The 14,646-nt window shown below is 39.4% G+C and overlaps 2 protein-coding genes across 5 annotated transcripts in view; one reads left to right on the top strand and one right to left on the bottom strand.

Moving 5' to 3' along the window:
* lrrc17 (leucine rich repeat containing 17) overlaps positions 1 to 10,612 on the top strand; it is a 26,657-nt gene extending 16,045 nt beyond the window's left edge. For 3 of the 4 annotated variants that reach the window (XM_005725241.1, XM_005725240.1, XM_005725242.1), the window contains exons 4-5: positions 4,102 to 4,257; positions 8,567 to 10,612. In XM_005725241.1, coding sequence (XP_005725298.1) covers positions 4,102 to 4,257; positions 8,567 to 9,009 — 599 coding nt within the window. In that variant the 3' untranslated portion in view covers positions 9,010 to 10,612. The remainder of the gene's footprint in view (positions 1 to 4,101; positions 4,258 to 8,566) is intronic. The other variant, XM_005725243.1, reaches the window with a different exon arrangement.
* Positions 10,613 to 12,732: 2,120 nt separating this feature from the next.
* Positions 12,733 to 14,646, bottom strand: part of LOC102202536 (ras-related protein Rab-19-like) — a 3,613-nt gene continuing 1,699 nt past the window's right edge. Inside the window, exons 2-4 of the mRNA XM_005725239.1 lie at positions 13,906 to 14,089; positions 13,077 to 13,180; positions 12,733 to 12,994 (exon numbers count right to left, since the gene is read on the bottom strand). Of these exons, the coding sequence (XP_005725296.1) occupies positions 12,803 to 12,994; positions 13,077 to 13,180; positions 13,906 to 14,089 (480 nt within the window). The 3' untranslated portion in view covers positions 12,733 to 12,802. The remainder of the gene's footprint in view (positions 12,995 to 13,076; positions 13,181 to 13,905; positions 14,090 to 14,646) is intronic.

The following is a 14,646-nucleotide window of genomic DNA, read 5'->3' as shown; positions in this document are numbered from 1 at the left end:
GTGTGTGTGTGTGTGTGTGTGTGTGTGTGAGAGAGAGAAAGAGAGAGAGAGTGTCGAGTGTGAGTGTGTGTGTATGTGTATGGGTCTTTGTCACGAATGTACTTGAAAATGATGGTTAGAAGCCACAAAAATGAAGCCCGGGAGCCAGAAGCAGACAGAGATGGATCGGGGAAAACCGGGCCACCCGCAGCCCCCAAGAGTACTGAAGACCTAAGGCCAAACATCTTCACCCAGCAGGAGAAGGAGGGATAAGTAGACACCCCCCTCAGATTATACAGAGCACTGTGATTATATTGGTTTTAGGGCCATGGTGTGACGTTAATGCCCATTTAGCTACAGTGTCTTAGTAAAGTCCTTGGCCACTGTTATAAGAACAGTTTGAGTTCTTTATAGTTTGCTTCCAAGAACCCAGACTATCTTTTAGTTGTTAAAGTGCTCTTGAGCAATAGCTCTTCTGTGTTTTTCACAGGCTTTCAAGGTTTTCCTTTGGACATTGGCTGCTTTTTCGCTCATTTTTAGTCCAGTCTTGGTACGTGACCGTTTTCAGAATGTCTGTCAGGCTGAGTAGCCTGACAGACATTCTGAAAACTCATAAAAAAAGCACCCAACTTGATGGATGAACCAGTGTTGTGTCTACGCATAACAGAAACCTTAACTACACTAGAGTATATAAAATATTCCATCACTTCTGATATTGTAAGATGTTATACATAAGCCAGACGTGTTAAATGAGAGCAAAAATCTTCCATCTTTTAACAGTCCCCCCGCCCATCATTATAAATCTCATGATGATGCTCAGAAACCCAGTTTTATGTTCCTAGACATTGTTTTCAAAGCTGCTGTTACAGCCGGTAAATCATAGATTTCAGTGGTAACAAGTGCTGTGTAAAAACTTGGGACATTTGACATCTGAGTAGGCAGCACAAAAATGAGTCATTTGTATATGGTGACTTGGCTGCACATACACACTCATAGCACTGTTATAGCTCTCTATGGATCTCGTGGATCACAGACAGCGGACAGATCGTTAGCAGAAAAAAAAAAGACCATATTTTAGGTTGAGGAGAAGTTGCTGTGGTTTCAAGGGTCCTGAGTGCAATGTTAACTGTTTACCTTTTGGGAAACTTTTTTACTTTTTCACACTGGGGTGAAACGGTCACAGAAGCAATCAATTTAGCATGGGAGGAGCACTGATTTGGTCACCGTCATAAATATAAAGTAAACAGTGTTACTAATAGGTTTTCCACTTAATAATAATCTCAACTCTGTTGCTAAGGGTTCTGAATAGACTAAGATTCATTGCACTGCATATCCGTGTTTCTTTCTCTGCCATGAAAGCATTTACATTTACAATTTAACAAGTAAGGTGCATTTGACCTCACATGACATGTGGAACCGAGAAAGGCCCATCCTAATATATAAACTACTTTATTGCATCCTAGTGCTACTATGCAACACATAATACTGCCTAACATAAACATGTGAAGTAACCTTTTCCCCCTGTCAAAAGTGGGGTGTGCTTCCAAAAAGGCCATAAATGGCTGCTTACTATTCACTATGCACAGTGGACCCCCTGTAATCACATCAGCACTGTAAAAAAAATTAATGGCTTCACTTTCTGCTGTCTAAACAGTATAAAAAGGTTTTGCAACATGTGCTCTGAGTGAGTTCAGTGTTTTTGCACAAATTGAATATTTGCTTTGCAGGAATGACTGAAGCGCTTCATGATATTTTATGGAATCTGAAGCCAAGAAAGAAAAGACTCTGGCTACGGTCCGGTACTTCACTCCACATATCTATTTAAATCATCCTTAGTGCTAGCACATAAATAGTAGAGTGGGTTACACAGATAAATTTCCAGATTGATGCTCTGCACTCCTACTAAATAATGTAAATAGCTTCGTTCTTTGTATTGAGACTGTGTAAATACTGCATTTACTCCCTGTGTTCCTGTGTTTAACTACTATTAGTTGTACTAATACAGGAACCTCTATGCACTGCATTGGTGAGTGGCCACGTATATTACTGCTAAAAAGTTATTTAAAGTTGGCCTGTTGAAGTGAACCAGGTGATTCAACTTAGACTACAAATAATAGATTATGACATCTGTGAGAATTTAAAAATATATATATATATTTATAATGGATTTTTTAAAATAGATTGGGTTTCCAAAAAGGAAACGTTTTCTCATGCAGCTATGAAGCCCTTTTTAAAAAAAAGAAAAGTCCAAGAGGTACAGCTGTTCACCGAACTAATGACTTCAGCAGATTCAGCGAGAGCCCAGTGCAGTGATAAATGACTTTCACACTTCCTGACCCAGGTCCGTCCTCCGTATCTTCCTTCATTCATCTGTCTCATCAGTAGAGACATGTTAACAGATGTTAAAGCAGGAAAGTGCTTAACACTTTATCTGCCATATCTGTGCCATGAAAAAAGTGACTCCTGATAAAAGCTTCCTGAAACTTCCTGAAAACACAATTATCTCCAAAAAAGAAGAACAAGCAGATCGGTCTCGGCTCACCCAACACCGTAGCTCAGCTTTTTGTTGAACTTTTACTACCCAGAGGGAAACATGGACTTCTGGTCACAGACACTACTGTCACAGCTGAATACACAGTGTAGGCGTAGGTCTTTATTTATGGTAAAACACCGAAGACCACAGATGTATCTGTCTTTGCAATGGAGGATTTGCGTTTGGCTCGGAAAACTGAAGTCTGATTTCTCACAAGGGAATCAGGAAGTTTAAGTCTGATGTTGGAATGACCGCATTTCCCTTTCCTAAAAAGCTGCTTTGACAACATTTCAGACACATTTACACCTATTGGCAGGCTGGGATTCCCTTTAGGTTTTCCAGAAGAAAATTTCTCGCCACATTGGACTGATAACATGTGCTGGAGTGCTCTCTGAAGACAATTTTTGCTTCCCTGCATCACATCACAAAACAATAATCATTACACTTCCTGAGTCTGTTGGCTACATCTGTGTGTGTGCTGCATGTGTGTGTGTTTTCTTGGAGTCTGTGATGATTAATGGCACCATGCCTCCATAATAAAACCAGCTATAACATCTGTGGCAGTAAAGAGTACAACATCTGCGCTATGAATGTGTCCATAAGCATACTTCTGATGCAGCCTGTGTAAATAAATACATTCAGGAAACATCTTTGTATGCTTTGCCACACACATTTCATTCATGATTTTACTTACAAATCTACAAAAAGTTGGCATTTAATACCAAAGCAAAGCATTGTTTAATTATGTCTTAGGCCGCGCTTGCTGCCTATGCACACTTAAGTTTCCTCCAGTCTATTTTGCTTCACAAACAATCAGCTATGATCCTTTTGATGATACAGGTTGCATGGGCCACCTAGTCTGTTTTAAACAGCGCTACAATGTGATTGGCACGGCAGATGGAACTTCCAATTTAAAAGATATTCATGATGTTGCCCACCATGACAGGTTCAACAAATCTAATGACTCAGGAAACCACAAAGTCTAATCTGTGAAGGCTTTGATCCAAAACCTCCAAAAGGTAAACTGTGATCAGAGAAACCTGCATCTATTCATTGTTAGTGCCGAACATACAGGTTTCAGCCTTTTATTTTCAGTGGTTTTGTAGTGACAGCGTCAAATCTTTATTTCACCTCCCCCATCACGGCAGGAGGAACATTTATAAAATCTACCTCCGGTGTGGGACTTTAATTCAAAACTCCAGAGAGCCTCTGTTATAGAGATTGCGATACGTAGGACGCTTTGACTGTTTAGTGCATTACTGACTTCAAAGACAAGTATGAGTGTGTGCGAGTGATGCTTCCAGTGTAAGCAGAAAAGAGATCCCTCTGGCAAATAAGTGAAATGTTGTCATACATGATGTCCCCTTTGACTACATCTTGAAAATGTAAAAAGTTGCACACAACCTGCAAACCATCTTGAAGCCATAAAGATGCAGACACATTTCTGTCTGAGTTGAAGAGCCGGAAATGTTCGCACCCTCTGTTCACATATCTTTTTTTTTGTGTGCACTGATGATAGTAAAAACTTTTGTCTTTCAGGTATCATGAAAGTTGAAGGCCTAATGTTTCTGAACTTTTTCTGTCTGCAGATTTGATTAGCATCCCACCTGACCTGCCATCTGACATAGTGAGGATGGATCTGTCCAACAATAAAATAAAACATCTCAAGCCAAAACATTTTGTGCTGTCCAAAGACCTCAAACTTCTCAACCTCAGCAGTAACAACCTGCACCATATAGACACAGGTAACAGAAGCACCGCTCACATATTCTCTCTCTCCCACACACACATGTGAATCTGAGCACTCGTATCCGGATATCCAAGTATTTTGTGTTGTCACAGCACAGAAAACAGACCCAACTGCACAACTCAAAGATAAGATAAATTCCATTTTTAAGGGTGGTTCAATTCAATTGTGTCTATATAGCAGCCAATCACAACAATCTCCTTAAGGTGTTTTATGCCAGGGATTAATAATAAAAAACAATTAAATACAGAGTGGTGTATAAACAAAGAGATTTAAAAGTGGTGAGTGAAGAAGAAATGCTCAGTACATCATGGGAAGCCTCAGCTGCTTAGGCCTATTGCAGCTTTTCACAGGAGCTTTTGCAGGATTCGGGGTCACCTGATGCCCTAACTACCCTGTTCCAGAGTGATGGGCGCATCAGGATTCGAAGCAAGGCAGATGAAGTGATGTACCCATCGTGCCTAGTGCCTACTGTACAAGCCTGTGGGGAACGTGCTATGATCTGGGGTTGGTCAGGTCTAGGTTCAGCAACAGTATGTGGTCCCAGAAGGAGGTCTGACTATAGTGAATGACAAGGTTATTCCATCAATGGGTTTTTTCTTCCCTGATGGCACGGACATGTTCCAAGATGACAATGCCAGGAGACATCATTTTCACACATGGATTAGCCACCACAGAGTCCAGACCTTAACCCCATTGAGAATCTTTGGGATGTGCTGGAGAAGGCTTTGCGCAGCGGTCAGTCTCTACCATCAGTGCAAGTTCTAGGTGAAAAATTAATGCACTGGATGGAAATAAATCTTGTGTCATTGCAGAAGCTTACCGAAACAATGCCACAGCGAATGCGTGCCGTAATCAAAGCTAAAGGCGGTCCAATGAAACATTAGAGTGCGTGACCTTTTTTATTGTGGCCAGGCAGTGTATATGCTTTATCAAGAATGAAAGTTTTAAGCTTAATCTTAAAAGTAACCAAGAAAGTTGCCGCAGTGATACAGTGATAACAGGATGTATCAACGTTTCAACACATCCCCATTTTGCTGTACTAATGACTAAGAGTAAGACCCTGTGACGCAATTTGTTACAAATCATAGTCGATTGACAAACAGATGATCTGAAAGACGGGGATAATTGTGAAACAGTTAACCAAAACAGAGGGTAATCCTAGATTTAAAAGCATTTTTACCATACCCATGATATCATATATATGCTTCTAGCTCTTGAGAAAGTGTTTTTTAATCAACAATATAAGTCAAAGGTTTGAACTTTTACTTCTGCTATTTGCCAGGCAGACGTACTTGTGATAGGCTGCATTCACTATCGATAACTTGATAGCATTCTTAGCAATATTTTGAGTTCTGTATCAAAAGATTTTTTTAAATAAGTCAAACAATATTTGTAGGCTTTTCCTAAAATAAGATTCAAAAAGCTTTTCCCTCTAACTTGCATTTACTATGCATCATTAATGACTAAGACCATGCAATTTCATATTTTAGTTACAATAAGCCAAGAAAAACAATAATTATACTTGACTACATTTTTGTAATGATAACAAGCAGAAATTCTGGCTACTCCTTGAGGGCAGGGGCAGGACAACCATCCTCTTTGCCTACAGATTCTCCCACAGTTCTCTATTCAGGAATATCTTATAATGTCCCACTAGAGGATTAAACTCCTTGAACACATTGTGATATTTCACTTTTTTCCCTCAAGAAATACTGCACAATTATTATTATTTTTATTTAAAATTTATTGAGATGAACCTGAGAAAGAAGCACGTGTGCCACTCACAGGGAAAACAGATATCTGTGATTTATTAGAAAGATGTTGTTTATCACCTCATCTCTAAGCCTCACTGGCTTGTGCTCAGGGTTCATTTTGAGGACATCCAAGTCAATCAAGATGTGACATATTTAAAATTGTGAACAGGTTCATGGTACACACTGGGGAAAATGTGGCTAGAAATTGCAGTGCAAGCAAAATGATTGAATATGCAACGAACTTGCAATCTCATTACCTTTGAAATGGCTGTTTTGAAGACAGGGACCAGGTCTGTGACCACTCGCAGTTAGCTGTTATCTTCAAAGCAAGTCAAGCAAGTCAAGGCAGCAATAAAATGGCAATAAGACGGAAAAAGTCTGCTGTCAGTTTCTGATTAAATTTAATCAAGTTGCCATTTACATATAATAGTTGCTGCAGGACAGCAATTTAACTGCAAAATGACATAGCTGCTTGTCAACCTTGACCCTATAATGGTTATCAATGCATTGATGGTTGTTGCACGCTCAACCACTGGGCAACCAACCACTACAACTACTCGCAACTGGCCTCAAGAGGCAAAAAAATGCAATGTAGTTTACTTAACTGCATTATGACTGATTTATTAGAGAGTTCCCAAATCCTTTCCTTCCTTCAGAGGCACATAAATGCTTCTTTCCTTGCTTATTTCAGCAGTTCCCAAAATAATGTAAAATTACCCTATAGTTCATGAGAAAAAAAGCAATTTTTATGGAAATATGTAACATTGGACATTGACATGGACTAGATGAGAAAGTACTCGGAATACAAATTCGACCTCAGAAATAGAGGAGTACCATTAAAAAGTGAGAATTCATTCATCTCACCGAGCTAATTATGTGCGAGTCCATCCCTTTTCTGGCAAAGAGGGAAATTCAAAAAGCTTCATTATCCTGCAACAGCACATGCAAACAATCTAGTGTAGCTCACCCCACTGTGTCTAACATTCTCTGGAAACTCAAACAGAAATTCAGTATAATTGTGAGAGCTTGTGATTGCCAGTGGCATGTGGTTTAAATCCCCAAACCCTCTTTTTAATCATGTCCACATTCAGAGTATATTCAAAAGAAAAAGTTGTTTATTTATGCTTTTCATGGGAAAGGTGGCCAGAGAGAAAAGAAACATGAATGAAAATGCAACATAAAAAAATCTGGCACATTGCATCAGTGTTCTCTTATTTGTGTTACTTTTTTCATGGAAGGCTTTGGCAGATTGTTTTGGTTTTCTAGGCCAGGCAAAACCCCAGAATAGACAAAGCAGTAATTTGATGGTCACAGGATAATGCAGTGCACTTAAAGCCTAATTTTCCTAATTTTCCTCAGACTAATAACTTTATATCTTAGAAAATGTAAAAGGAAAGGGTCCCACCCAAGGTAAAATAAATAAATAAATAAAAGTTCGTAATAGTCTTTAACTAAGTCAGTTTATCCAGCTGGCATTATTTCTGTGTTATTGCAAGTGAAGTTTCAGTGACCGGATCGTGACTCTAAGTTTAGATGCTTAGATTAGGATCTCTTGAAGAGCATGGAAGAAAAGGTAAGTGTCCCTAATAAACAGTTTAGCCTTTAGGAAATGTGCTTCAGACTTTCTGGCAAAGCTGGATGAAAGGATTCGTGTATTTCAGTTCCTGGGAAAGTAGCATGAATGTGGTCATTGTGGCTCCAACAAGCACATGAATAGTATCCAATTTGGGAGAGCCTCAAGCCTCATGAGTCCAGAGATAAGACATGGGAGGAGGAGGTGAAACGAGCATCCCCGCCCCCTTTATTACACTTCCTTCCTCTGCTATAGTTTCCTCTGTCCGTGTTGTTCTTGGAGATGAATGTTCATAAAGCTAATATAGACACTGAAAGAACCTCAACACCCAACCAAACCAAAAAAAAACTTTTTCAGTCTTCCTTTTCAAGTTCCCAATGTCATCAATTCCCTCCTTCTTAGTTCTCTACCTCCATACGTTCCTCCTCCTGTTTTCTCTGCCCCCCCCCCCCCCCCTTTTCCGCTCTGTAATGATCAAAGCCTGGCCAAAGGCTGGGGAGCGTGGAATGGTCTTTGCTGTCCCATTACTCCCACTGAGAATGCATCCATGGGCATGCACGTGCACACATTAGAAAATCAGACAGCTAACAGTGACTGGAAACATTTGAGAATATCAGCAGTCACCTTTTAAATCAAAATGTTTGATATTGCGTGTCATGAAGCCCAGTTGAAACCCAGTGTCTATACAGGGAAACTGCACATCTGGAAAAGCACCGTCAATACTGAAAGGTTTTAGAGCAACGTATGCTCCTATTCAGATGGCATCTTTTTCAGGTCTTGCATATTTCCAAAAGCCAACAAATATGTCAAAGACTGTGAGAAACTGTGGTAGAGTTTAAACTGTGGCAATTTCTTTGTGTGTATTTTTCTTCCTTTTTAGTCATTTTATTCTCTGTTGAGTCTTAAATTGCTCTTTAAACCTCATGAATGCCAACAGAATGCTAACTAATTTAGTTTGCACTTTTCCCTGCTCCCAGCTGCATTTGCAGGCCTGCTGTACCTCCGTGAGCTTGACCTCTCCAACAACAGTCTCCAATACTTCCAGTACAGTGTACTAGAGGACCTCTACTTCCTACGGAAGCTCTCACTGGACAACAACCCGTGGTTCTGCGACTACAACATCCACTACCTAAATTACTGGCTCAAGCACCATCCTGGCGTCCATCACACTGGCTTGATCTGCTCAGGGCCGCCTGAGTTCAAGGGCTGGCGTGTCGCGGATTACGTCAAGACCTACAACGGGGAATGTCCTGTAGATAAACAAATAGAAGGGACAGATACAGGACAGGGGGCACAAGAACAGTCAGAAAATGACGCACAGAAGCCAGGGATGGACAATAGTGATGGACAGGGTGCAAATCTTCCACAACACCTGAAAAAGGCGGCACCAAACAAATTTAAAATCATCAGGCTGAGCTAAAATGCAGACGGCTCAGAGGACTGGTAGAAACGTATACAATAAGATTGAAATGGATGTCTGAGAACAAGCTGAACGATGGCTTAATAAAAGGAGGAACTCTGTTTTGTGGTAAAATCCATTACGTAGGCTATTAGGGATAAAGCTTCCCTGTTCTGTATGGGTTGCAGAAATACCTAACTCTATCTCTTTTCTCTCTTACAGTAATTTTAATTTTGACTTCAGGATACTTTGACTTTTTTTTTTCTTCTAAAAAGTAATTTTTGGTCTTTTGGTATTAACGTATGCTTTTGTCTACTTGTTTTCAGGAAATAAAATTTGTTGTTTTTTGTATTGTTTTTTTCTGAAAATGTGTTTTACTATGTGATCGAAAATTTCCAGATACAATGCAGGTAATGTGTCAAGGATCACAAATGATTATTGCTAAAGTGTTCCATATTCCATATCATTAGCTGCTTATGATGGGGGGGGGTTGCTGGAGCCCATTTCAGGCACAGGCACAGAGAGGGTATCTAAACACCACATAGAAACTCCCAACACGATAAGAAGGTTCTTGCTGTTTACTGATCACCACCGGAGACTCCCAAGCAATGAAAAATTATCCATACAATGTAATACTGATCAATTTAAAAGGTACCCAAGAAGCTTACATTTATAATGTCTTTTTTTTTCTTAAATACATAACATAATGAGTCCCAAGACGAACCTAATACAATTTAATGTTCTTTTTTTTTTCAAGGACAGGGCACATTAATCACCATTAGTATAAATGTGCTATTTTTTGCCAAATGGCTCATTTTGAGTTGCTGTTTGTGGGCCAGATGTTAAACTATCCATTAAAGGGCTGTAAAACATAAAAGAACACAATTAAAGGCCATTAGAAAATAGAGGAAGGAAAAAATAAAACAGGGTCAAAACTTCAGAGAATGGAGCAGGTAGCATGGAAACAATGCTGTGCAAAAGTCTAGGAAAATGGGAAATGTGTGTTTGCTGAAGTCTAGCAAGCTTTAAAGTCAGTATTTGGTGTGACCACTGTTATTCTTCAACACACCCTGAACTCTTATAGGAAAAATTCTTGAATCCATATGTCCATCAATTTAGGCAAGATCTCCTATACCACTGAAATGCAGCCCCAAACCATCACAGAGCCTCCAGAGTGTTTTATAGATGGCTGTAGACACCCCTTTCCTTAATTTCTCTGTGTATAGTGATTATTTCAGGCAGAAATTACAAATTTGGATTTATCCCTCCATAAGATCTGTTTCCAGTGAACTTCAGTTCAGTGCTTGTGTAATTTGGCATACCTCAGCTTTTTCTTCCCGTTTCCCTTTCCTAAGAAATGATTCTTGACAGCCATCCTTCCACCTAGACTGTGTGAACTGAGGCTTCAATGAAAAGCAGATGGATCAACTGAAGGTCCAGATCCATCTCTCAGGTCCCTTGTTAGGTCTTTACTGGACTCTTTTTTTATTTCTTAAAGGCATGGCTGTCAGATACTGTTCATCTGCTGTGGATAGTTTTATACACCTACCACTTCTTTTCTCCTCCAGTTGTCTAATTTCATGGTTTTTGGCTTTGGGAATCACCTTATTATTGCAGAATTACAATTTTATGACTGTTGATCTGTGTTATTGTTGGATTTTTTTTTCCTGGATTCACCCAAAGAAATGGGAACAAATGTGTTTGTGATAAAGCCTGCTAGTAACAAAGTGAAGTAAAGATATATAATTTAAAAAGTTGTTCTTTGCTAAGTTGTCTGTTGCTCATAGACACAACACTGGTTTGCCCTTAAACCTAGATGCCTTTTTCAGCTTGAATGATTCATAGGTCTGTGTTAAATGGCTTGACATAAAAAACAAACAAACACTTTTCTGGTGAGAAACAAGGACTGGATTGAAAATGAGTGAAAAAGTACCACTTTTAGAAGTCTGGTTCCTTTGAGACAAAATATAAGGAATTGATGAGTGGCTCAAGACTTTTGCTCAGTACTGTGTATAACATAAGGAGTCTGGAACAAACAGCAGAGTCAGTTAAACCATAATGACATAACAGTCCATTACATTACAGATGACAAAGATTAAGCTAACTAATCAGACAAAACTGACTAAAAGGAAAGGAAGTGAGCACCGATGATGGCAATCTAACTGCTTTTAAACCAGACTGCGTGCAAAGAAATGATAATCCAAGCAATAATTCATTCTTAAAGAATAACTCACAGACTGGATCAAGGAGAAAAAAAATACAAAACTCACATGTATTTATAATTTGTTGCTTGTCAGATGCAGCACAATGTTACTGATAAGGGACCAGGCTACACCTGGATGGTCTTTTTAAGCACTGGATAACCAAAACAACAAACACTGATGATCAGCATAGCATTTGTTACATTGCTTGAAGGCTGGTGTTTCAGTGAGGTCTGCCAACTTTGCATCCTGGTTTTGACCCTGTCAGCTATGTTTAGAGGAAGTAGTCTTGGCGTGGTTCTGCCTTTAGGCTAATGAGACTTTTTCCTGCCTCCTGGTTTTCATATAAACTTGGTTAATTGTTTTTAGTGCCCTGACAGATGTTCCAAATAACCTTAGTCTTTAAGTCAATAAACAATCAGCCTACCTCATGCACAATGTGTAACAGCACAGTGCCATCTTGTGTTAACTCATAAGGAAGGCACCCATTCAGTACTCATCAACCCTGCCCTTCACAGGAAAGTTCCCCTATAATCGGCTGGCAACTTAAAAGCAAGTATGAATTACTGTATGAACTGTGAACTATATTAATTTCTGGTGAATGTGGCCTTCATAGTCTCAGGATCCCCCTCATTAACACACTAAAAATAAGGACATATGTTGGAAAGTAAAAAACCCAACCTTCAGAAAATTTCACAAGCGCAGACCATGGTGCATTAAAGGCAGTTTCATTTTGTTCACAAGCATTAAAGCACAACAAAGTGCAACCTCTCACAGACATTTTTAAGCATGTAAGATATCATTATCCGTGTATCTTTTGTATCTTAGAAAAAAACAAGGGCTTAAAAATGACATTATTCACAGTGATTTGGCTCATAGCAGACCCCCCCTCTGGACTTTTTCAAACACACTGCAGCAGCAGAGGATCACAGCTCATTACAGAGACAACACAAGAGGTCACTTGGGTGAAATACTCAGTCCTCTGAAAGCATTTAGTAACAACATCTAATTGTCTTTCACTGGCTTTTCAAAAACTCTATAAAGGCACAAAGAAAAAACTTCAACAAAAAAAAAGAAAGTAAGAAAGAAAATTGGGACTTTTTTGTGTTTAACTGATTGCACATTTGTTCCCAGTAGGTGTGATTGTAACTTGTAAAAACAGCCATAATAGCTCTTCAGTTTATAAATGAATTGCTGGATTCATTTTAAGTAGCCTCATGACATCTTGTGGAAATAAAATGCTATTAAATGGGAGACAAAAGCAGTCCAAGTAATGCTTGACATGAATGAGAAAAGTTTACTGGAACTTTCTCACAACACTGATTACTCCCATCACCACTCTGTTATTCTCTAAATGAAAAGACTGGTCAACTATTTTTCAGGTCAGGTAAGTCACAAAAAAGTACACTGGTTGTTTTCTTGCTTGTTTTTTTAAGGCAATTATTTTCTGATAATTTCCTGAATCCCCTCGATGCATATATTGTTGAATGTTCTTGAGCCTGTGCTCGCCCTTATTCCCACAGTGATGTATCTCCTTCAGTTCTTCAGCTCCATCTTTCTCTTGCTGCCAACATCCAACGTCGGTCCCTTTTCTTGTCCTGTCTGCATTTGTATCAGCAACACGATTTTTTTTCTGGTGTGTGTGTGTTGGCACTTATGGTGCCGTTGATTGGCCGAGAGTTGGCTCGCAGCAGAACTCGAGGCGTGTCCTTGCTCTCGGAGTCTTCGGGCTGCACGTTAAGGCCGTTACGAGACAGCAGCTCTCGGGCCATCAGCATGAAGGCTTCGTCCACATGCTGACTATCCTAGAAAAATTTTAAAAAGCTCTATATAACAAGTATCATCAGCATTAAATGGTCACATCTATTTATTATATGCGTGTATTACCTTTGCAGATGTTTCTAGTGCAGCCAAAATGCCTTTTTGTTTTGCCAGATTGCAGGCTTCTTGAAACTGAACCTCCCGTTCCTGCTCCAGGTCACATTTATTACCTAAATGGAGAGAATAAAGAAGCTAAGTGATGTACACACAGTGACACAGGTTCTGTTAATATTACCTTGCACCTAATTTACATAATAAAGTCAAACTCTACTCGTGTCCATGCAGTACTGTGAGCAGTAACACATGTTAATTTTAAAATGTAGTAAGCAGCAGCAAGACTCCCAAGACACAAATCAAGCTTAATTGACTAAAGATAGGGCATTAAGTTAGAAAGAACAAAAACAGAGGTGGCTGGGTTGCAAAGTGGCTTGCAGATCGCAGGAACAGACTAAAGTTGTTGTTGAAAATGATACAATTGTATATTTTGCATAAGCAGGCCATGCTAACTACAATATTTTTTTATTTAGTTGAGCTTGGTATCATTTTCACTTAAAAACAAAAGTGCATTTCTTCAGTCAAAGCATCCTACTCACCAAGCTGCATTCACTTATTTACACAACGACTGATGCATCCCACCAGTTTTTTGGGGGATTTGGGAAAGACATTCATGATTCAACCACTGAACATCTGTGTGAACAAGCCTTTCGAACTACTTAGCCACATCACAGGAGAACGTTTTCACAGTAATCTGTGTAAAAACTGCCAGGAGAAGAGGCTTTTTCTCATTTAAAGGCTATTGTAATCAAATTCCCAGTATTCTTTAGGGCTAACAGCATACCAAGAAATCTTCATTTCCTTAATGCTTTCAGGCGTTATCAGTCCTATCAGCACTCACCTATGAGGACGAGAACCACATTGGCTGCTCCATATAGCTCCACCTCTTCTATCCAGTGCTTCACTGAGTCAAAAGTTGAACGCCGTGTGATGTCATAGGCAATCACCGCGCCGTGAGCGCTGCGGTAGTAGCTCTGGGTGATTGTACGAAATCTTTCCTGACCTGCTGTGTCCCATACTTGCATCTGCAACAATAAATCATATTTAAGAAATTACAGGAGGATGGTATCATAGTAAAGTAAAGAATATTATTACTACATGTATATCCAGACAATCATTTCTGGATTAAGGTTTTTGTTCTCAGTGCTCTGTATCAGTGAAGTACTTACTCCAAATAACGATATCAGGATTTTGGAATATGAAAATTTCCACCTAGTGCAAGGCAGCTCAGTGGATACAGATGTTAATCTTTCAAAATGTGATATGGAGTGCCCCACAACACGAGTGCTATCTGGACCACCCACCTACACACATAAATGCTCACACAGTTGAGCACTCATTAGTCTTCCCCTGAAGAATAGTCCCCGAGGACCAGACAGACCTTGTTAGTGTGGTAACAACTGTCATAGTAACAAACGAGACTCACCAACCCCACCCCATTTGTTTTAATGCTATGTGATGGTTACACCTAATGCAGATTATAGACATATGCTCAGATCTTTTTTGAGCATAAACTTCTACATGCATATGATGCTGATCAATATAAATCTGCAATGCCTTTAAAACAGGCTAATGACTCTTT

Source organism: Pundamilia nyererei, unplaced genomic scaffold (genome assembly GCF_000239375.1).
Source record: "Pundamilia nyererei isolate P.nyererei 1_Seehausen unplaced genomic scaffold, PunNye1.0 scaffold00014, whole genome shotgun sequence".
In the NCBI taxonomy this organism is placed as follows: Eukaryota; Metazoa; Chordata; class Actinopteri; order Cichliformes; family Cichlidae; genus Pundamilia; species Pundamilia nyererei.
Note: the sequence above shows the minus strand (reverse complement) of the source record. Positions and strands in the feature narration are given on the sequence as shown.